At 42.4% G+C, this 24,627-nt stretch overlaps 1 protein-coding gene across 7 annotated transcripts in view; it reads right to left on the bottom strand.

Moving 5' to 3' along the window:
- Positions 1-17,216, bottom strand: part of LOC139366512 (MAP7 domain-containing protein 1-like) — a 64,991-nt gene extending 47,775 nt beyond the window's left edge. For 6 of the 7 annotated variants that reach the window (XM_071104077.1, XM_071104087.1, XM_071104127.1 and 3 more), the window contains exon 1: positions 16,871-17,063. In XM_071104077.1, coding sequence (XP_070960178.1) covers positions 16,871-16,940 — 70 coding nt within the window. In that variant the 5' untranslated portion in view covers positions 16,941-17,063. Of the gene's footprint in view, positions 1-16,870 lie in introns of all 7 variants that reach the window. The other variant, XM_071104117.1, reaches the window with a different exon arrangement.
- Between the last annotated feature and the right edge of the window lie 7,411 nt (positions 17,217-24,627).

Here is a 24,627-nt window from a genome sequence, read left to right as displayed (position 1 = left end):
ATTTGATTGGTTGAGACACCCAGCAGTACTAGGGAGTGATAGAACCTTCACACACAAGCCACCCTCAACTGGATATCTGGGCCATGCAGCTTGGCTGCCATCCATTCATAACTGAGCACTCTATCCGGCATACCGACCAACCTGCTCCACCTCCCCCTTGGGGGTTGGGAGCAGCAGCCCAGTCTAATCCTCCACTGGTCTATGTGAGGTGGCCTCATGGCACTAAATACACCCCTGTCACAATGTGTTTACACGGCGGCGGGACGGGGCATTAACAAGGAGGAGTAACTGTTGAGTAGCTGTAAATGGTGTGGATGTAGGTTTCGATGTGTACAAACCCTCTACAAACAAACTCAACTGATTGTGCCAAAGTCCCCTTAATTGAACAATCAATATTTAATGGAGCATTTGTAAAACAGTCCTCGATATGTATCTGAATAGCAGGGATTTCATTGACAACTTCACTGTTCTAGGAAGTGAGTAGTGACTGGCTGGACACATCAAAAACAATACGAAAAATAAATGAAAATGGAAAGAAAAGAAAAAAAACAGTAACAAAGTCAATGCAATCGTGAAATTACCGTAACATCACATCCCAAGACCAACACAGCCCTAGAAGAGTAGATAGAGGGGGTTTACATCCGATAATCAGATACAGTTTAAACAGTCATGCTTACAATAGAGAGACTTCAATCGCATGACCTTGTTGTTGGCCAGATGCCCATTACAAAACACAGCTGTGCCTGGATGGCTGGTTAGTCATGACAAAACCACATTGAACATCTCTGCTATCTGCTATTCCTCTTCTCTCTGTACATCACTAACGAGTGACACAGCCAAAATTCCTATAATCTCCCAGAGGGTTAGGTTTCTAACTCAGCAGTGATTTGGAGCCAGCAGACAGAGAGATGAACAAAAGAGTTGTTCAAACTGTTTCTCTGTGGAAAACCGACCTACAACGCCAAATTCCACAAGCTCGCATATAATGTAGCTAGATCATACATTGATGAAAACCAGGCACCACTATTGGTGTCATTTTGTGTCATTATGACTTTGTTGACGGTTTCTGGAGATAGGGATGTCTGGGACTGCGTGTGTTCCTGCGTGAGGTACTGTAGGTGGGAGGATGACGGAGGTTGTTTTGTCAAACATAGTCATTTTCAGGGCCATTACTTCAGGCAAACAACATCAGGTTCCAGCAGTAATCATGTGAACAGTCTCAACACAAACATACAATTAAGGAGAGTCCCAAAGTACTTGTTTGTTACTGTATAGTATTTGGGTTTTTAAGGTCCCACCCAACCGTTCAGAGATTCTCTGCATAATGACAAGAGCTCTAATTATAGCTTCTACAAGAACACAACAGACCATAAGAGTAATGTGTAATCTCTCAAGGCCTAGACTCTTAGAAAAAAAGGGTTCCAAAAAGGGTTATTTAGCTGTCCCAATAGGAGAACCCTTTTTGGTTCCAGGTAGAAACCATTTATGTTTCATTAAGAACTCTCTGTGGAAAGGGTTTTACATGGAACTCAAAAGGGTTCTAACTGGAGCCAAAAGGGTTCTACTTGGAACCAAAAAGGTTTCTTCAAAATGACCAGCAAAAATGTAAGGTTTAGTGCCAAAAGGAGTACGATGCACGATATATCGGTGAACATATCGGAATATGGCCTACCTGGTTAAATAAAGGTGAAATTAAAAAAATATTAAATTGGGCGATAATAGCTAAAAATGCCAACATCGGTATCGGCCGATGCCTAGTTTAACGCCCGATGTGCAAAACCGAAGTCAAAGCTGGCTATATAACGAAGGTACATGACGTAATGACGCCACGTTGCGATATACGTGCAACACAGCATTCCCAAACTAGCCCACAATATCTGCTGTGTGTATCGAGGAGTCAACAAGTCCAGCAGTCATTTGAAAGAGTAAGAACATTTCAGCGAGACAGCTCAAAGGGGAAATCCATTAAAGCCAAGATATTGGAATTCATTGCCCTTGAAAATCAACCGTTCTCTGTCATTTCGCCGACTGGTTGAGCACCGGTTAACACTACCAAGTGCGCTATTTTTCAAATGTTTCCCTTCCGGAGTTACACAGCAATAGCTTCACTGCTATTAGCTTCACGACATACATACTATGGAACGCCGTTTGGGTCTTTGCGTGTCAAAAAAGATACAGTAGCACTGTCAAAGCTGTACAAGAAAATCATCAAACAAGCAAAAACCGTCCACGAACGAAGTGTTTACAATACCGCGTTGGTAATAAAGCATAATTTGTTCGACCACAACTTCTGGGGTAGCTAGCTTTAGCTTGCAGTCATTTTCATTATTCTTAGCAATGATTTAGGATCCCTTGTGAGTAAGTATTAGCTAGGTTGCCACTTGTTGTTCGCCAATTGAAATTGAACTTCAGTTCATGAAAATAAATAGCTAGCCAGCTACTTAACCCTGTTGCCCAAAGCTAATGTTATAAGCAGCCAGCTAGCTTCATCTGGCTAGTGACGCTTGACCGGACCAGGTTATGTGTTGTGAAGCTAGCCACAATAAGGATTAGGCACAAAAGTGGAATTTGTGGTTTGCCTTCAAAATAAAAGTATGTCATTGACATTGATGCAAATGAATACAAATAGTAGAATTATGCCATAATTGTATTTTGAAGGCTAACCACAAAGTACACTATTGTGGCTAATCCTTATAGTGGTTAGCTTCACATAGCTGGTTCATCACAACAAATCAAATTAAAGTTTATTTGTCACGTGCGCCGAATACAACAGGTGTAGACCTTACAGTGAAATGCTTACTTACAGGCTCTAACCAATGGTGCGAAAAAAGAAAAAAATATGTGTGTGTGTGTGTGTGTGTAGGTACGTAAAGAAATTAAAACAACAGTAAAAAAAATATTTGAAAAAAGAGTAGCAGGGCTATATACAGACACCTGTTAGTCAGGCTTATTGAGGTAGTATGTACATGTAGGTATCGTTAAAGTGACTATGCATATATGATGAACAGAGGGTAGCAGAAACGTGCAAAGAGGGGTTGGCGGGTGGTGGGACACAATGCAGATAGCCCAGTTAGCCAATGTGTGGGAGCACTGGTTGGTCGGGCCAATTTAGGTAGTATGTATATGAATGTATAGTTAAAGTGACTATGCATATAAGATAAACAGAGAGTAGCAGCAGCGTAAAAGAGGGGTTGGTGGGGCACACAATGCAAATAGTCCGGGTAACCATTTGGTTACCCGTTCAGGAGTCTTATGGCTTGGGGGTAAAAACTGTTGAGAAGCCTTTTTGTCCTAGACTTGGCACTCCGGTACCGCTTGCCATGCGGTAGTAGAGAGAACAGTCTATGACTGGGGTGACTGGGGTCTTTGACAATTTTTTAGGGCCTTCCTCTGACACCGCCTGGTGTAGAGGTCCTGGATGGCAGGCAGCTTTGCCCCAGTGATGTACTGGGCCGTACGCACTACCCTCTGAAGTGCCTTGCGATTGGAGGCCGAGCAATTGCCGTACCAGGCAGTGATGCAACCGGTCAGGATGCTCTCAATGTTGCAGCTGTAGAACCTTTTGAGGATCTCAGGACCCATGCCAAATCTTTTTAGTTTCCTGAGGGGGAATAGGCTTTGTCGTGCCCTCTTCACGACTGTCTTGGTGTGTTTGGACCCATCTAGTTTGTTGTTGATGTGGACACCAAGGAATTTGAAGCTCTCAACCTGCTCCACTACAGCCCCGTCGATGAGAATGGGGACATGCTCGGTGCTCCATTTCCTGTAGTCCACAATCATCTCCTTAGTCTTGGTTACGTTGGGGGATAGGTTGTTATTCTGGCACCACCCGGCCAGGTCTCTGACCTCCTCCCTATACGCTGTCTCGTCGTTGTATGTGATCAGGCCTAGAGGTCGACCGATTATGATTTTTCAACGCCGATACCGATTATTGGAGGACCAAAAACGCCGACACAGATTAATCGGACAATTGATTTTTTATTTTAATTTGTAATAATGACAATTACAACAATACTGAATGAACACTTATTTTAACTTAATATAATACATTAAAAAAATCTATTTAGCCTCAAATAAATAATGAAACATGTTCAATTTGGTTTAAATATTGCAAAAACAAAGTGTTGGAGAAGAAAGTAAAAGTGCAATATGTGCTATGTAAGAAAGCTAACGTTTCAGTTCCTTGCTCAGAACATGAGAACATATGAAAGCTGGTGGTTCCTTCTAACATGAGTCTTCAATATTCCCAGGTAAGATGTTTTAGGTTGCAGTTATTATAGGAATTATAGGACTATTTCCCTCTATACCATTTGTATTTCATTAACCTTTGACTATTGGATGTTCTTATAGGCACTTTAGTAATGCCAGTGTAACAGTATAGCTTCCGTCCCTCTAGTTAGTGTGTGCTAACTAGCCAGCCATTTCACTTCGGTTACACCAGACTCATCTCGGGAGTTGATAGGCTTGAAGTCATAAACATCGCAATGCTTGACGCACAACGAAGAGCTGCTGACAAAACGCAGGAAAGTGCTGTTTGAATGAATGTTTACGCTCCTGCTTCTGCCTACCACAGCTCAGTCAGATGCTTGTATGCTCAGTCAGATTATATGCAACGCAGGACACGCTAGATAATATCTAGTAATATCATCAACCATGTGTAGTTAACTAGTGATTATGATTGATTGTTTTTTCTAAGATAAGTTTAATGCTAGCTAGCAACTTACCTTGGCATACTGCATTCGCGTAACAGGCAGGCTCCTTGTGGAGTGCAACGAGAGAGAGGCAGGTCGTTATTGCGTTGGACTAGTTAACTGTAAGGTTGCAAGATTGGATCCCGCGAGCGGACAAGATGAAAATCTGTCGTTCTGTCCCTGAACAAGGCAGTTAACCCACCGTTCTTAGGCCGTCATTGAAAATAAGAATGTGTTCTTAACTGACTTGCCTAGTTAAATAAAGGTATATGAAGAAAAAAATATATATTTTTTTAAGTCGGCAAATCGGCGCCCAAAAATACAGATTCCCGATTGTTATGAAATCTTGAAATCGGCCCTAATTAATCGGCCATTCCGATTAATCGGTCAACCTCTAATCAGGCCTACCACTGTTGTGTCGTCAGCAAACTTAATGATGGTGTTGGAGTCGTGCCTGGCCATGCAGTGGTGGGTGAACGGGGAGTATCGGAGGGGACTGAGCACGCACCCCTGGGGAGCTCCAGTGTTGAGGATCAGTGTGGCAGATGTGTTGCTACCTACCCTTACCACCTGGGGGTGGCCTGTCAGGAAGTCCAGGATCCAGTTGCAGAGGGAGGTGTTTAGTCCCAGGTTCCTTAGCTTGGTGATGAGCTTTGAGGGGACTATGGTGTTAAACGCTGAGCTGTAGTCAATGAACAGCATTCTCACATAGGTGTTCCTTTTGTCCAGGTGGGAAAGGGCAGTGTGGAGTTCAATAGAGATTGCATCATCTAGGGGTCTAGGGTTTCTGGGATAATGGTGTTTATGTGAGCCATTACCAGCCTTTCAAAGCACCGCATGGCTACGGACGTGAGTGCTACGGGTCTGTAGTTATTTAGGCAGGTTGCCTTTGTGTTCTTGGGCACAGGGACTATGGTGGTCTGCTTGAAGCATGTTGGTATTACAGACTCAATCAGGGACATGTTGAAAATGCCAGTAAAGACACCTGCCAGTTGGTCAGCACATGCCCGAAGCACACGTCCTGGTAATCCGTCTGGCCCCACAGCCTTGTGTATGTTGACCTGTTTAAAGGTCTTACGTCGGCTACGGAGACCGTGATCACACAGTCGTCTGGAACAGCTGATGCTCTCATACATGCCTCAGTGTTGCTTGCCTCGAAGCGAGCATAGAAGTGATTTAGTTCGTCTGGTAGGCTCGTGTCACTGGGCAGCTCGCGGCTGTGCTTCCCTTTGTAGTCTGTAATAGTTTGCAAGCCCTGCCACATCCGACGAGCGTCGGAGCCGGTGTAGTATGATTCAATCTTAGCCCTGTATTGACGCTTGCCTGTTTGATGGTTTGTCGCAGGGCATAGCGGGTTTTCTTGTAAGCTTCCGGGTTAGAGTCCCGCACCTTGAAAGCGGCAGCTCTACCCTTTAGCGCACTGCGAATGTTGCATGTAATCCATGGCTTCTGGTTGGGGTATGTACGTACAGTCACTGTGGGGACGACGTCCTCAATGCACTTATTGATAAAGCCAGTGACAGATGTGTTGTATTCCGCAATGTCATCGGAAGAATCCCGGAACATGTTCCAGTCTGTGATAGCAAATCAATCCTGTAGTTTAGCATTTGCTTCATCTGACCATTTTTTTTATAGACCGAGTCACTGGTGCTTCCTGCTTTAATTGTTGCTTGTCAGCAGGAATCAGGAGGATAGAGTTGTGGTCGTATTTACCAAATGGAGGGCGAGGGAGAGCTTTGTATGAGTCTCTGTGTGTGGAGTACAGGTGATCTAGAATTGTTTTCCCTCTGGTTCTACATTTAACATGTTGATAGAGATTTGGTAGAACGGATTTAAGTTTTCCTGCATTAAAGTCTCCGGCCACTAGGAGCGCCACCTCTGGGTGAGTGGTTTCCTGTTTGCTTATTTCCTTATACAGCTGACTGAGTGCTGTCTTAGTGCCAGCATCTGTCTGTGGTGGTTAATAAACAGCCACGAAAAGTATAGCTGAGAACTCTCTAGGCAAGTAGTGTGGCCTGCAATTTATCACAACATACTCTACTTCAGGCGAGCAAAATCTAGAGTCTTCCTTAGATTTCGTGCACCAGCTGTTGTTTACAAATATGCACAGACCGCCCCCCGTCGTCTTACCGGAGTGTGCTGCTCTATCCTGCCGGTGCAGTGTGCATCCCGCTAGCTGAATATCCATGTCGTCATTCAGCCACGATTCCGTGAAGCATAGGATATTACACTTTTTAATGTCCCATTGGTAGGATATTTGTGACCGTAACTCGTCTAGTTTATTGTCCAATGATGATTGCACGTTGACGAGTAATAGACGGTAACGGCAGCTTTCCTAATTGCCTTCTGCGGGTCCGGACGAGGCATCCGGCTCTTCGTCCTCTGCGTCGCTTCCTTTTGCGAATAATTGGGATGTCTGCCCTGTGGGGTGTTTGGAGAATTTTGTGTGAGTCCTGCTTGTTGTTGTTGTTGTTGAATCTTTGTCTAATCTGAGGTGAGTGATCGCTGTCCTAAGATACGATTGCAGAAACATTATGTACAAAATTATTTACAAATATCGCAAAAAAAAACACATAACAGATGAGATCATTACACTGCCTGATACACCAGAGCGTTCTTTGCGCTTAACTCAGCGGTGATTTAAAAAAACACCATGGACTAGTTTTGGCTATCATAAACTTTATGCAATCAACATCTAGCTTGCAACATTGCTTTTTGCTTAGTCTGCTGAGCATCATGATCTACTTTTATGCAATGATGCTCGGTGGCTAAGCAAGGGTAACAATGGTGTCAAGAGAGCAGCCCATGTGAACTTAAGGAGGAGATAAGTTTATTTTCACCGTGATTGCCGCCACAAGAACGCCAACACATATCAAGCGAAAATGCTTGAAGAGGAGTTTGAATGAGATGTTGTTTTTTTTGTGACATCTTCAAATCAATTGAATGCACTTCATTTGAGACTACAGGAGAGGGATAAAACAGTCATTGATATGATTGACATGCATTATTGTATTTTCTCCTTAGATTTGAGCCCCCCCCCCCAAAAAAAAATCTCAAATTCTCTACACTGCGCAACTACATTCGGTCATCATCAGTACAGATCACTCCTATGACGTCTGAGTTTTTAGATAAACTGAAAGATAAACTCTTCAAATGTCGTTGCAAAGTTAAGTCCCCACCGAGGTTGTACTGTTCGTTATAGAGACCAGTTCTCTACTGATGCGGAGGTCGAGAGACTTCTCCGCAAAAGCTAGTCAACTGAGATGTGCCATGCATAAAAGGCATGTGTAAAAAACAACAACATCTAGACAAAGAAAAGAACGAAATGATAAAGAAATAGAAAACAGAACAAAACATGATGCTGGTCAACTGAGATATGCCATTCATAAAATGTTTACTATGTGTAAACGAAAACAAAAGATGAAGCTATGTTTGTAAAACGGACAGGAAGGTAGAAATGATTTAATGTGATGCAGGTCAACTGTGTTATAAGTACAAATGTGTTCCGTTATTTAAACAATTTGATGCACTGAATAAGGCTAATCTTAAAGCACTTAAAATGAACTTTTAGCATCATTTAATTTGAATAAAAGTGCTTTATAAGATTATAATTGTGTTAGTGCATAGTTTGTTATACCGGTTTTAGGAAGAGTAATCTCATGTAGAAAATATCTGTCCCCCCTTGTAAAAAAAAAAAAACATTTTCAAATCTGGCCCCTGTAAGATTATGGTTGAATAGCCCTGGTGTCCATCCTCCATCATCCACAACATGGAAGGCTAGTGAAACTCGTGACTATTTTAGGACAGTTTACTGCAATGACAAGCTTGGCAACTATTTTCCATGGAGCCAAGGTTCAGGACTATGAACATGTGGATCAATAATACAACAGGACACTTGGTGGACAGTCAGAGGTTGAGTTCAAAGTGCTTCATTAACCAATAAATGACTACCACAACATTTGGTTCAAGATATTTCTGGCAAGATGGCCACCACCATCAAGTGATCTTTCTGATCTGTGCAGAGGGGAGAACACATTGAGGTGGCCTATAAAAACAGTACCAATTCCTTTAACTGAACGGGGCCTGGCTCTAATGTTAGCTGATGGGTCTGGTGACTGGGACTTTAAGAAGACCAAGAGAGCATAAAGCAGCCTGTCTGGGCTATTTTGAGATGAGTGGAAATGGCAGGATAGGAAGCAGCTATGGAGTTCAGAGCTAGTTTCCTACCATAGCCCTTCACATTCAGCAACGACCTAGTCCGGGAAGTGGGGTACAGCTGTTTGGTGATATAATTAGGGCACGGCACCACGCCACGGGCTCAGAGTTATTCTGAAGTTACAGAGGAGTGACAGAGAGAAAGAAAGATAGAGAGAATGAGGGGGTGGGAAGAGAGAATAAAAAAGAGGAAGGTTTGTAAATAGCTGACGTGTGCGTTTCAGGGCCCCTCGTGTTTTGAGAGTGAGGGGTCAGGCGGTCAGCTATTAGACAGCATGTGGCTCTGGTATTTGGTCACTTCCTCTCTGTGTCCTTTTGGTTTGAAATTCCTGTGTAGCACTCTGTCGAGACCCTACTACAGTGTTTGTCCAATGTTTTGGATGACAAATTCATGAATGGGTGAGCTCTTCAGACGATCTCCATTTACAAACCTGGGTGTATACAGCAATGACCATTACTTTATAGGGAACCACTCCGCCATAAATTAGCTGTTGGTATTAGATTATATGTTACATTTAACTCAGCCACTCAACTTACTTCAAAGCACTTCGTTGTCATCTGCTATTATCCTTTAATCACTATACCTGGAGCTTTGGAGTTACAGGTCCACATAAAGGAATGTATAGGTCTGGAACCATCTGAAACATCAATGGTCTCCTATTTCAGAAGGCTAATATTATGTGGGGAAGACCAGAGAGATCGAAGAGGCTACCGCAACTACCAAGCCCCGTTGAAAGCGTGACTAATAACATATTTAATGGAGCTGTGAATGAGCATGGATATGCATACAACTTAAGTGCTTAAGAGACCAAATTAACATCATAAGCATGGGCGACAACGATCACATTCATTTAAAAAAAAAAACATTTTTAAAAGCAATGATCTTGCTCCCTAAGTAACATAAACAATGACTGGTTATAGTTCTGGCAGCAAATTTCTGAGCATAAAAGGTTGAAAGGTAACTATTTCCCGAGTTTTCTGTCTAAACATTTATGTTTTTGTTTACCTTTTGAGCGTGTCTGAGGCAGAATTCCACAAAAGTGCTTCAATAAAACCTATTATCAGCTAAATTTAACAACGGTTAGTCATTACCTTAAGTGGGGTCAAAAGTTCACAAAAATAAACAGAAACTGGGTCTGATTAATTCAGTTAAAAAATGTAAATATCCACACACAGCCTCATAAAATATTATGGAACCTTAAGAGTTTGCACACTTTGATTGCCGGTTTCCAGTGAGGTGGGCTGGAGGGCCTTCCTCCACTCCCCTGTGAGAAGTCAGTGTCCGAGGTAAGTGTGAGTGGCGTGATTTACACCAGCTGGGTGCTGTAGAGGGGACCATAGCTGACATGATGCTATCTCTATGTGTGGGGATTCGGAAGTTTAGCCCTGGGGAAGATATCTTTTCACTGAGCTCTCCTTCATCTCTTTACCTCTTCTCCCCATCTCTTTGGCTCGTCTTTACCTCTTCTTCACCCTCACTGAAACTCTTCCTATGAGGGAGAAACACCCTGCTGAAAACATACACATAAGCACACGCACATGCCCACTAGCACGCACACACACAAACAAGTAGCACCGGAAGAAAGAGAGAAATGCCACCCAAACATTGTCAACATTAGCCTCTCTAGCGACATAGATTTGCCTGTTGTTTAAAGACCTGACTCCAAACACTACGAATCTGGCATGACGTCTGTCACTCTGTGGCCTCTCCCTCTCTTTTCTTCTTTCTCTCTGGTCCTCATTCAAAACCCACCTCGGCTGTGCAATATGTTGAGCATGGACTTTTTGAACACGTGGGAGAGGAGGACAACTTAATAACCCTCTATCCTTCTAAATCCTCCTCCCTCCTGCACCAACAACATACCAGCATTACTAGGGTCCAGAGCTTTCCCTGGTTAGTTTGAGTGGTCTGGAAAACTCCCGTTCCTATACTACAAACTTAGATGGGTAACCCATTCCGTCAGCATTCGAGCAATGAGCCATACCTCTTAAATAGGATAGCAAAGTAAAGCCTTCTCCTTATTCTGCTGATTTTTATTTCCAAATTCTATAGAGGATTTAGGATTTGCCTAATCCTTTTAACCATGCAAATGCTTTTTAATTCTTCCCAAAAAGTCAACCGGATTAATATGTTGGGAAGCGGGGCGTTTGATTGGCAACATAATCTTGGGTAGAAGAACCATACATATGGAATTAACTGAATTATACTGGATATAAAGCCTTCATCCTTCTGGTGGGTCTTCCTTCTGCACTGTAACCGGTAATACATCAAATAGATTATAAAACAGAGGAGTGAAATTATGAATTAGAACAAGACTTTCTATTTGCTCGCCATCTCTCCCGTCGTCCCTCAAATCAAGTGCTAGAAAATGGGGCCCCTTTTGAAATCTCACTCTGCGAGCAAATTGAAATCTTCAGAGAGGATGAATTATTTCTGTGCTAGCTGGAAGCTCATCGACACACACAGCAGCAGCAACCCGCCTTTTCTAGGCCAGCTTTGATGTTGATGAAGCGAAGAAACACTGCAACCACTAGGCTATAGTAGGATGTACAGCCTACATTGTCTCAACCACACACTGACAACTGTGGAGGGAAAGTGTATGGTAATGTCCGTATGTCCAGTTGAAATAAAGTATTTTCTGAAGAAAGTTATGCAAAACAAGTTGATCCAACAATGACATTGTTAGAAGCTCAAGATGATCAGTAAGATGATCCCATCCTCACAAATATTACCCCATATATGAAATCTGACAGAAGACCAATCTGTCAGAAGACCAACCCCCCCCCCCCCCACACACACACACATTTATTTTTCACATTTTCACCCCTTTAAGCTACATCTGGTCTCTGGTTCAGGGCTGACCAGAACCAACCCTGTTTAGCTTCAGAAGCAGAAGGCCTGGATGCTATGTTGCTGGAAGGAATGTTCCAAAACAGGGAAAGCAAAGGCCAGGGTAACATAACCAAAGATAAGTCAAATTGCAGGGAAGAGGGAGGCATTTTATTTAGTTGTGCATCCATTTACAATTCATTTGCTCTCGCATTTAAAAAGTATTTCCTTGCTATACTATACCGTGTTTGTTTACATTTACTTTGTTTACAAACATTGGAGTTTTCTTACATGTGAAACTGCAAATTGGATTTTCACTTTCTCGTGTGGAATTGCAAGTTCACATGAAAAACCAATCACGTGTAAAAATCTAACTTGCAGCTTCATATGTGAAAAACTTTCACATGAAAACATCACTTTCACATGAGGAATTGCAAGTTTGATTTGTTATATTTGTGAACATGCGATTCCACATGTGAAAGTGAGGTTTTCACATGTGGACTTTTCTTACACGTGAACCTGAAATTTGACAAATCTGCCAAATCTTAGACGCCATTTGTCTCCAGTCCACGAACATCAATTTCCGTCTTTCTCACGCTCATTCTGAAATTGCTGAGCCTGGAAAGAGTGTCAACTTTCCAATTCGGGGGGCTCCTGAGTGGCGCAGTGGTCTAAGACACTGCATCTCAGTGCAAGAGGCGTCACTGCAGTACCTGGTTTGAATCCAGGCTGCATCACATCCGGTCATGATTGGGAGTCCCATAGGGCGACACACAATTGGCCCAGCGTTGTTCGGGTTTGGCCGGGGTAGACCATCCGTGTAAATAAGAATTTGTTCTTAACTGACTTGCCTAGTTAAATAAAATAAATAAATAAAAATGTGAGACTCCCTAGCACTAATTCACTAATGCAGCTTTCTCTCCAGGACACTGGCTGCACAATTCACATAGTCTCCTAATTATGTAAGAGCTGTGCCTGTGTAGCTAGCTGAGTGATCCTGTTCACTGCAGGGCTGACAGGGGTGGTGGTGCTTGGGCTCCCTGACTGGGTTACACAATAGAAAAAGTCCTGTCAGACGCTACAATTTGTTTCCCTGTCAAGTCTGCTAAGACTCATTATCCTCCGGATGACAAGCGTGTTTGTATAAACTAGGGTTAGTAACAGTAGGCTGCAACATGGAACTCAGTGAGCAAGCTATGAAGCTTTAGGCAGAAGACAGAAGACACTCTCGCTCAGCTAGGCTCAAATATCTCCATAACAATGCAAGTACAGTCACAGCAATATTTGCTATTGATTAATGAGGCAACTTACATGTATAGTGCCATTTGGAATAAACGCACAACAACCAGTATTGACCTTAAAGTTCATTGATCTGTTGGTTAGATCTATTGACCATTACAGTGCATCAGCAAGTGGCCCAATATTACCCAATATTACACACGTTGTCAAGATTTAAAGTAAGCCTAAACTGTGATACAATGGCCGACCCTTAATTTGTTTAAAGGCAGTTACCATTAGCTGTGCAGTTACACACTTGACATTTACAGTAAATATGCCAGTATATGCCAGTAAACATGCCAGTACGAAACACATCTATATTGACATGATCTGCCTCCAGAGTTCAAACGTCATGATGGCTTCTCTTCACTTTGCTCCTCAGAGGTACCTGACAAGTTATTCAGAAGGCCTGAATTCTATATGATATATCCTGTACTGTCTGTGACGTCTACAGTAACCATTTCAGACAAGTGTTATTTTTATATCCCTCTCTGATGGGTAGGGCATACTCTGTGTGTGTGTGTGTGTGTGTGTGTGTGTGTGTGTGTGTGTGTGTGTGTGTGTGTGTGTGTGTGTGTGTGTGTTCGTGCGTACGCGTAGTGAGTACACGTGAGTGCGTTCGTGTGCATTTGTGTGTGTGTGATGGTTAGAGTGCACTAGCAATGGTATAGCTAGCCTCGAAAGAGAAAGAAAGCTCTTGATTCCAGTCAGCCTGCCTCAGATTTGCAGGTTAACAACAGAACAGATTAGAGAGAAAGACCAAATGGTTGCCGACTCGCAGGGCATGGAACGAGTGGCGGACTGGCGGTGCAGAGAGAAGGAGAGCTCAGAGGGGCGAGTGCCTGAATGCAAATCTAGGCTGCGTCCCAAATATTCCCTGTATAGTACCCTACTTTTGACCAGAGCCCTATAGTGCACTACATAGGAAATGGGGTGTCATTTGGGACAAAATCCCTAAAGAAAATAAGGATTAGAAGATGTTCTTCAAAAGTCCTGACGGAGGCAGAATTCCACAATGCCTGGACCGGACTAAAGAGACTAGTACAGCAGCCCCACTGCAAGGGCCTCTGATTCACAGTTCACACCAATGAGTGGATCCTATCAACGGTATTCTACGCTAGTAGAACGTAGTAGCGTTAGCAAGCATAAACAATGCACTTCAGAGGCACACTGTTCCAACCTGAATGGGTAACTCCCTGATTCTTCCGAAGGGAGGACACAGAAAAACATGCCTGGCCTTGGGTTAGCAACCAAGCTGGTCTGTCCTCCAAGGTATGAATGAATGACTGCCCCAATAACCCCTTCAAAATCCTTAGATATCGAAAAATTCTCCAAACAGAACAATATAAAACAACGATGGCATTAAAATATTGATTAAGTGCCCTACTGAAGAAAATCCCTTCTATAAATGTTCTCACATGACAACAGAGTTCCACTAGGCTTGACAAATAGGTCACCCTTCATGCTTGAGGAATGTGACGATGAAGATTGACTAAGATCTTTAACAGGACCTGTCAGTCAGAGAGGGCTGCATGCATGAGTCGTCGCTTTGGTACATTTTTAGCTCATGTAACATGCTCCACATGAATTCTTACAGACAGCTTCAGAAACAGCTTCTGATCGTTGTCAAGGGGCGGAGATCATAGAAGAAGAATACTGTCGGCTACAGTGCACATAATGAGGATGGCGCGTTTCCTGGACACAGCCTTCAATGACATAGCCCGGTACCAGATTGGTGTGTGCTGTAGCCAACTCCTATTGTCATTATCATCCAATGACCATATGAGTTGGCAAGACCACACAAACAGATCTGGGACCAGGCTATCAATGACATAGCTGCTCGATAGATACAGCAGAGACTGGTCAAGGTTCCCACGGTCAACAGGGTGGAGCCCCATTCTTATGAATCTCAGCCAAAACAAGTAACAACCCACCCATCCAGCAGCCCACAAGAAGAAGGAAGGAAGCTCTTGGTTGGACATTGTTGTCCATGGTGTGTGTGTGTGTGTGTGTGTGTGTGTGTGTGTGTGTGTGTGTGTGTGTGTGTGTGTGTGTGTGTGTGTGTGTGTCCTACTAGCAGAGCGGGGTAATGGGTCAATGCAATGGTTCTAGCTCTTAGACAACCTCAGTCCTAACCAGTGAACATCACCTCACCTGCATTATGACACAACCACCTCCTCTCATGAATTGCCTGAGAGTCTGAGTAATTCCATCGTCCTTCTGGGGAGGATTTATTTTGAGGACCTTAGTTATCCGCCCCCCAGCCGCCCCTATTCATTACTGGGAGTACTATTACTCACACAGAGGTAATTGGCCAACAAGGCTATTGATTATCAGGTATGTCTGATTCAGAGAGAACGTACACGGTCCTCTATTTCCCAATAAACCTATCTTCATGTATTCAAATAGTGCTGCTTATCTGGCTGTGTAAAGCGGAACATTTAAATAGCCACTGACACTCCCTTAACTGAATGACATCCATGGCTGTGCTCTGGTCTTCAGTCAAAACGTCCTTCACTCACTCGTAATTATACTTCATAATAGTCCTTATGCATTATGACGACACATGAAAAGCCATCGAGTCGAGGAGGCATATCCTGAACAATGCAGCGCGTGTGTGTGCGTGTGTGTGTGTGTGTGTGTGTGTGTGTGTGTGTGTGTGGTTGTGTATACGGCACTTGTGCCTGAAGGGAATGCACAACTGCACTCATACTCCTGCCACGTCCGTTTTGACTGGTCACTGTTAAACACTCTTATGCAAAAGCCCACTGACAGAATGACAGCATACTGCTTATGATATCCAGTGGATAACTTTGTCCTTGAACACTGGACAACACAGTCACAGATTGTAATTGCACATATAAAATCATAGCGCTTCAAGAGTAAATCAATCAATCTGGCCAGATGATGAAAATGGCACCTGCCTGCACTTTGGCTCTGCACTTCTGATTAAAGGGCATCTGATCTCAGTAGGCTAAATCACAGTGTATCTATTTACAGATGAAAAGGCACCTGGATTAAAGATATATGATCCATGAATCCCTGCATTAGAGCTAGGCTAGTCAAGATCAAATGGCACAGAACAGAAGCCGTTCATTATACCGGTTGATGGGTGCTCATGTGATAAGCCGGTTGAGGGGGAAACCGAACGGATGCCAGACCGGTGACCGCATAATGTAAACATGTGAGGGGGAGGGGACAGAGATTACCTCATCAAGCGCCGCTGTAATTATTTATTATTAATTCAGTTTTGATCGAATGGGCAGTGTTTGGGTCAGGCTGTTAGAGACACTCGTCATACATTTGTTGAGAAACATGTTGAGGAAAATCCAGTGATTTAAAACAAGCATATTCCCATGTGTTGTTGTTGTTGTCATACTGATTAGAGAAGAATTCGCAGTGTGGCAGTAGACTAGGCTGTACTGTGAAGCTTTTGGGACGGAAGTCAATCCGGACAAGTCTATGCTATTATGAATTGTTTGTGAATGTGGTGAATGTATAACTCTGCTTCCTTCCTTTTGACTAGGCTAATAATCAACATTTAGACAAATAATCGACATGTGTTATTACACATTTATAGCGTGGAAATAACCCTTATTAGACTACTCCACACATAGCCTAACAATGATACAGATAAGAGGAAATAAAGCTCGTTTGATCTGTAACAATTTCACATTCACACGCACAACAACCGTGCAAATGACCTGTACGATGATCATTCGATCCAAAGTTTTTTGTCGGGAGATACGTGAGAAAGGTCACAAGAAACTCCTCGAATGCACTGACAGATCGAACAACAAACGTTTCAACGCGCGTGACATTTTAACGAGTTTCAATGAAATAATAGGTAACTTACATGTTGTACCTTCGGGCAACACATTTCCCACCAAATCGGTGTCGAGGTCTTGGCTTTCCATTTTATTCATTCAATCGTGCGCTTTTCGGCTCGTCCTCTCCCGACCGTATGTATACTCATTCCTCAGACAGAAGGGAAACTTGGTTGAGTCACTCTACTTGTTCACCAGCGCGCGCAGTCTACCCCTATTTCCAAATGGAAAACGCTGGAAACGCACCGGGTAGGTAGCGCTCTTTCAAAAAAATAAAAGCGGTGCCACACACAGAGCAACAATGTGTTTGGTTGGAAACTACTTGGGCTGCAATACCATCAACGTTCACAAATTGCTTAGGATCAAAAATATATTGAGGGGAGGAGAATGGAGAAATAAATTAAACCCACACAACAGCTGACGGTATGCTCATTTTACCGACCGTCGGATGCTGGCCTCCGGATAGGACTGTTCCATAGCCAGAAGGGGTGTGAATATGTTATGGGGCACGTTTATTTTCAATCTTTATACCGCATTATCTAATTCACAACGAATAACATATATTTGTATTATTATGTTGTAATTACTTATATTTTAATATGTACTTGTTTAAAATTGTTTAATCAAATACTTCACATATGATACAAATGTATACCCCTTTCATTCCAAATGGAGCCATCCGTCTATAAAATACTACAACCTCTGGCCATTCCAGTGGTAAGTATAATTCAATGCTTTTCATGTGTTGAATTCCTGACCACTGCTTCAACGATGCTATCATCCAAACAACAAATGTTTTCAAAGCAATTTTTTTGGAGTCACATATGGTAGCCTAATTATTAGTGCATCCATCATCTGCTGCGCCCCTGCCCAGTCATGTGAAATCCGTAGATTAGGACCTAATGAATTTATTTCAATGGACTGATTTCTTTCTATGAACTGTAACTCAGTAAAATCTTTGCAATTGTTGCATGTTGCGTTTATATTTTGGTTCAGTATATTTTGGCACACTTATTGTCCTGCTATTGACCATGAAAAAAGTATAACCTAAAGTATAATTGACTCTCCCCAAGTGTTTAAATTGTATTATCTCTCGCCAGGGGTGCAACTTTGGTTTCAGAAGTGGGGGGAGACATAATTATTATTATTTTTTATCCAGTTGGATAAACACTCCAAACTGACTACCCGGCCACTCTGAGGCGTCGGCATGGGCCTAAAAAATACCATTGCCTCGTTTTGTATAATATTCCAATTATGTGAAAGTTGCGCCCTTGTCTCTTGCAGAAAAGAAAATGAGACTGCTGTCTAAATTCTGTTGTTACTTTATGTTGGCATAGCCAAAAGTCAGGCCAGGGTTCTACCCTATGATTAATGCCTTGGTCTTAGTCTGCACAATTTCAACACAACATCAAGACACCACAGTGACCACACTCTCTGGCACTACACGTTTGTAGAAGTTTGTGAAAGGCCCCACCAGTTCAAGGCCATCATCGATGGTAACTGACCATATAAAATGCAATATTGTACCATGTGAGAATGATATTCTCTGAACACATGTACTGTTCAAAACTCTCATGTGTGCATCTCAGGTAGGCTTAGACTGACCCTAGTCCCAGGGAATTAGGTTACCAACATGCATAACCTTTCACCCCTAAATCTCTTGACTCAGGAGTAGGATGTACACTCACGTTAATTAGGATTCTCATCACAGTGTGTAAAAGATGCTGATTCAGTCGACCGTTCTAGTCTGAGGGATTAGAAATTAGCTGAGGATTTGGACTGTGAGGGCGCATGCAATGAAAACAAGAGAACACAACAGCACAATTATTGGCACATGGTTTGGCATGCCAAACACAATAATTGTCATGAAACATGTTTCTCCTTTATAGTAAAATAATGGAAAATTTCAGCAAATTATATGATAAAGTTATCCTGCATACATTGCTATGATATATATAAACTGAGCCTAAAAAGAAACGTCCTTTTTCAGGACCCTGTCTTTCAAAGATAATTTATAACTTCACAGATCTTCATTGTAAATAGTCTAAACACCGTTTCCCATGCTTGTTCAATTAACCATAAACAATTAATGAACATGCACCTGTGGAACGGTCGTTAAGACACTAATAGCTTACAGACAATAGACAATTAAGGTCACAGTTATGAAAACTTAGGACACTAAAGAGGCCTTTCTACTGACTCTGAAAAACACCAAACGAAAGATACCCAGGGTCCCTGCTCATCTGTGTGAACGTGCCTTAGGCATGCTGCAAGGAGGCATGAGGACTGCAATGTCCGAACTGTGAGATGCCTAAGACAGTGATACAGGGAGACAGGATGGACAGGTGATCGTCCTCGCAATGGTAGACCACATGTAACAACACCTGCACAGGATCGGTACATCCGAACATTACACCTGCGGAACAGGTACAGGATGGCAACAACAACTGCCCGAGTTACACCAGGAATGCACAATCCCTCCATCAGTGCTCAGACTGTCCGCAATAGGCTGAGAGAGGCTGGACAGAGGTCTTGTAGGCCTGTTGTATGGCAGGTCCTACCTGACATCACCGGCAACAACGTCGCCTATGGGCACAAACCCACCGTCGCTGGACCAGACAGGACTGGCAAAAAGTGCTCTTCACTGACAAGTCGCAGTTTTGTCTCACCAGGGGTGATGGTCGGATTCAAGTTTATTGTCGAAGGAATGAGCGTTACACCGAAGAGCGGGATCGATTTGGAGGTGGAGGGTCCGTCATGTCTGGGGTGGTGTGTCACAGCATCATCAGACTGAGCTTGTTGTCATTGCAGGCAATTTCAACCCTGTGCGTTACAGGGAAGAAATCCTCCTCCCTCATGTGGTACCCTTCCTGCAGGCTCATCCTAACCTGACACTCCAGCATGAAAATGCCACGTGCTATACCACTCCTTCTGTGCGTGATTTCCTACAAGACAGGAATGTCAGTGTTCTGCCATGGCCAGCAAAGAGCCCGGATCTCAATCCCATTGAGCACGTCTGGGACCTGTTGGATCGAAGGGTGAGGGCTAGGGCCATTCCCCCCAGAAATGTCCGGGAACTTGCAGGTGCCTTGGTGGAAGGGTGGGGAAACATCTCACAGCAAGAACTGGCAAATCTGGTGCAGTCCAAGCACTGCAGTACTTAATGCAGCTGGTGGCCACACCAGATACTGACTGTTACTTTTGACCCCCCCTTTGTTCAGGGGCCCATTATTCCATTTCTGTTAGTCACATGTCTGTGGAACTTGTTCAGTTTATGTCTCAGTTGTTGAATCTTGTTATGTTCATACAAATATTTACACATGTTAAGTTTGCAGAAAATAAACGCAGTTGACAGTGAATGGACGTTTATTTTTTTACTGAGTTTAGATATATTCTTTGTAGAGAGAAAACTCTACTCAGTGTTCTTGTGTGTGAATCTGATTTATATCAGGACTTGTTCCACCCAAGATAAGAGTTTTTACTGCAGTGTTTATGCTTACAGAAACACCATGCCAATCTGGGCCAAAACAATGTTGGAAAAGTATAACAAAATGATTCTTCTTCACAATTCTTTAGTATGATCTAATACAGTATTCCAATAATATGTTATGCAGTCTAATGGGCCTTATAAGGTAATTTTAAGCTAACGGCGACTGCATGCCAAATAGAAGCAGAGTAAAAATCCATGCTTAGATGTCTTGATGTCATTAGTTCATCATGCACTGAAATATATACAAAGTGTACAAGCTTCTCCATAATGGATCTTTCGACTCATTCCAACTGAAGCATGCTATCCCCCACCTGTGGATCTCAAGGAGCATCTGCCAAGGAGGGGGCTGCCATGGGGGGGTTAATCGGCACGCTTGAGAGGGGACACCCCCCCCCCCGAAAAAAAGACCCAGTGGAGCTCCTTTGTGCAGCTGTTCAGCCATTTTAGCACAAACCCCCAAGTGCCACCTATCACTACAACTCGAAAGGAGAGAGGCAGAGAGCGGGGGTCTGTATGTGTGCTGGGGAGAAGGGGGCTTGTGTGTGTCTGTGCACATGCTTGATTGTTAGTTTGCATATCTGACACTTAATCTTTTGAAGGGGGAATTTAAAATGAAAACGGAGGAGACAGAGATATTCAGTTAGACTTGGCTTGGGATGAATCCAGAAACCTATTCAACAATCTTGCATTCATTTTATGATTTGGTCCCAGTAGTATACCCAAGAGCCTTTTACAAAGATAGGAGATGAATAGGAGCAAATGAAGCACTTTCTATTGCCTGTGGAGGTCTTTACCACACATATGAAATTAAGATAAAATTAAGACTGATGTGAAAAAAAACTTCTAATAGGATCGAGGGAAGAGCATGACATTTCATTTTCAGGAGATGAAGAGTAAATTAAGAATTAATATCCTTCTGCCTTGCAGTCAGGCATAGATTCATGTACAGTGGAGAGCAATACGCTTATAAACATGTGAGATTATTATTAAAAATGGGGGAAATACTTTACATTTGGTGTTATGAATTTAATATAACATAAGAGCTCATGTTACATAGACTGGGTTGGACATGCTCATAGCTCAATGTTGCATAGTGCAATAACCTAACAACTGTGTTGGCAAAACAGGTTGACTTCGTATGTTCTCTTTCTGAATACTAGAATGTGCTACTGTGAGTGGCACAAGCTGGAGTCCAAGAACATTGTACAGTTAGACCTTTCAGCATGACTTCCCTGCATGCAGTATTTGGGGAGATTTTGGGGGTTTAGTGAAACAGTTTAAAAGGTTCATTCACTACCTCTTTCGAGCTCCTTGCTTTGGCTTTGTCATTGTAATCACAAAGTTTCTGCCAATCTAGCAATGTTGCTGTACTCACACAGAACAGTAAAGAGCAACTTGCCATGGGTAATTTAATGAGGAACAATGCTTTTCTCAATTAGCCCTCTCCGTGATAAACTACTCTTCGTACTTTGCCTGTGTTGTAACTACCCATGGCGGAACAGGGATGAAATGGCATGTGAATAATTTGATCAACAATACAAAAGCACCCTTTTCTTATTTCATCCTGTTTACTCAACTTGAGAAACCTTTTAACATCCTTAAATGTTTCACATGGACTGTAGCTGAACAAATGTTAACTTTTTATTTGTCACATGCTTTGGTAAACAACAGGTGTAGACTAACAGTGAAATGGTTACTAACCAACAATGCAGAGGGGAAAAAAGAGAAATAGTAGAAGAAAAAAAAGATGTAAAAAAAAAAAAGGAGAAGATTAAAGGATCAGTGTAGAGTTTAGCACACAGAACAACATTGTGTTCTTGTCATTTCAAATGTGTCAATCTTTGCAGAGGAAATCCGGTCCCAGATCTGTTTGTGCTGTATAACCAACTCATATGTTTGTTATCAAGGCTATACAGCACAAACAGATCTGAGACCAGGCTAAAAGTTAACTCATTGGTTTGATCACACATTTTTATTTGTCTCAGTTCTGATGACAAGAAAAACACGCTTTTAAAGAAAGGTTTGTAGATTGGGCCAATCTATAGGCTCATAATACATAACTGTGACAATGACAGTAAAAGTAATATACATGTTTTAGATAGTCTCCTACCTGGAAGTTACTTAGTAAGCTTTTAATTTCAAGAGCCTTTTTCTACTGCCCTCTCAAACCCAAGCTTGAGGGAGAAAAGCAGTCTTGCACCCTTTCATTCTATGTGCTGGAGGACACTTCTTTTTAAACCCCCTTTTCAAGAGATCTGCAAATGCACCTAATCTTTTGTACCCCCTCTTTCCAGGGTATACAGACCCCCCCCCCCCCCCCCCCCCCCCCCCCGCCCCCCGCCCCCCCATCCTTTCATCTGTCTCTCAATGACCCCACACGCGCAGTCAAACATAGGCTTAATATTTTGGATAGATCTTTTGAAAAACATGCATTTGCTAAAGCCTGCAGTGCCAGTGAACTTATTTCAACTGAATTATCTTGATTGCGTCATGCACTGGGTGTGCAGTGGCTCTAAGTCTTCACCCTATCTTAAAAAATATGAGTATGACTGTTTCTCTATGCGCTAAAGTAATGGTTGGTGATAAGGCCACACAAAGGAGCCAGTTACACTTGTTACAAAGTTGGCCTCCAAAAATACAGTACCAGTCAAAAGTTGGACACCTACTCATTCAAGGGTTTTTCTTTATTTTTACTATTTTCTGCATTGTATAATAATAGTGAAGACATCAGAACTTTGAAATAACACATATGGAATAATGTAGTAACCAAACAAGTGATAAGCAAAACAAAATATATTTTACATTTGAGATTCGTCAAAGTAGCCACCCTTTGCCTTGATGTCAGCTTTGCACACTCTTGGAATTTTCTCAACCAGCTTCATGAGGTAGTCACCTGGAATGTATTTCATTTAACAGGTGTGCCTTGTTAAAAGTTAATTTGTGGAATTTCTTTCCATAATGCCTTTGAGCCAAATAGTTGTGTTGTGACAAGGTAGAAGTGATATACAGAAGATAGCCCTATTTGGTAAAAACCATCAAGCGATATGATGAAACTGGCTCTCATGAGGACCGCACAGGAAAGGAAGACCCAGAGTAACTTCTACTGCAGAGGATAAGTTCATTAGAGTTTACCATGCTCAGAAATTGCATCCCAAATAAATGCTTCAGAGTTCAAGTAACAAACACATCTCAACATCAACTGTTCAGAGGAGACTACGTGAAATCAGGCCTTCATGGTCAAATTGCTGCAAGGAAACCACTACTAAAGGACACCAACAAGAAAATGAGACTTGCTTGGGCCAAGAAACACGAACAATGGACATTAGAGTGACTTGATTCAGGAAGCAAGGTGTATGTCGCAAGACAACTTCATAGGAGAGCCATTTCAAAGTAAAAACAATTTTTTTAATCAAAATGCGTTTCTTGGCATAAATGCCTTCTCAAACATGTGAATTTCCATGTGCCTTAATAACAATGCCATCTGTCAATAAAATATATTTTTTAAATTACGAGCCTTGTTGGTTAAGCCACAGAAAAAGTTAGCAACCTTCCCACTAGCCATGATTGATAAAGATAATGAGTGGGCTGGACATGCCGAGAGAGGAGTTCGGATTGGTCTGCCATATAGAAGGCTTCTGTCTATTTGAGCTGGCTCCCTAGCTGATGTTATTATTTGTTTCCCAGAGATGTTTGCTTTTCTAGTTAGAGCCTAATGTTTTCTAGCTAACATTGAACCTGGTTGATTAGGTCCCAGCACTGTGGCATTGTTGGCACTTTGTTTATTGTTGTTTAACTAGCTAACCCGTTAGCTAACATTACGTGACGTGTGTACAACACCCATTGAATATGACCGGTGTCAGTAAACTTCTGCAAAAAAACGTAATGAAATTGTTGCCAGCAGAGCTGGTTAGGCTGTTTTATCAGAAAGGTATTTGCCTGGTTTTTACACTAAAATATTACTGTTCTGAATCAGTCACTCAGTAAACTTGTACTGCTTTGTACATGAGCTATGTAGATGAGGTTAATATATTGGGGGTCTGTCCTTAATGCCTACAGTTGGACACTCATTCTCACCGCTGTACCATAGCAATAAAGTCCTCATTGAAAGGCCACTACACAACACAATGTTAGGTAAATGTTTTGAGGTCCTAGCCTCCAAAGAATATGACAAACTTGAACAACAAGGATGAAGGGACTGTCATTATGTTAATCTTTATTGTGATTTGTAAAGTGTGACTAAGAAAAACAGCTAAACCAAGTGTGTAGCTCACAACATGATATATATAAAACAGTCAT

The sequence above is a fragment of the Oncorhynchus clarkii genome, chromosome 2 (assembly GCF_045791955.1).
Source record: "Oncorhynchus clarkii lewisi isolate Uvic-CL-2024 chromosome 2, UVic_Ocla_1.0, whole genome shotgun sequence".
NCBI lineage: Eukaryota > Metazoa > Chordata > Actinopteri > Salmoniformes > Salmonidae > Oncorhynchus > Oncorhynchus clarkii.
This window is presented reverse-complemented; position numbering and strand designations above follow the sequence as displayed.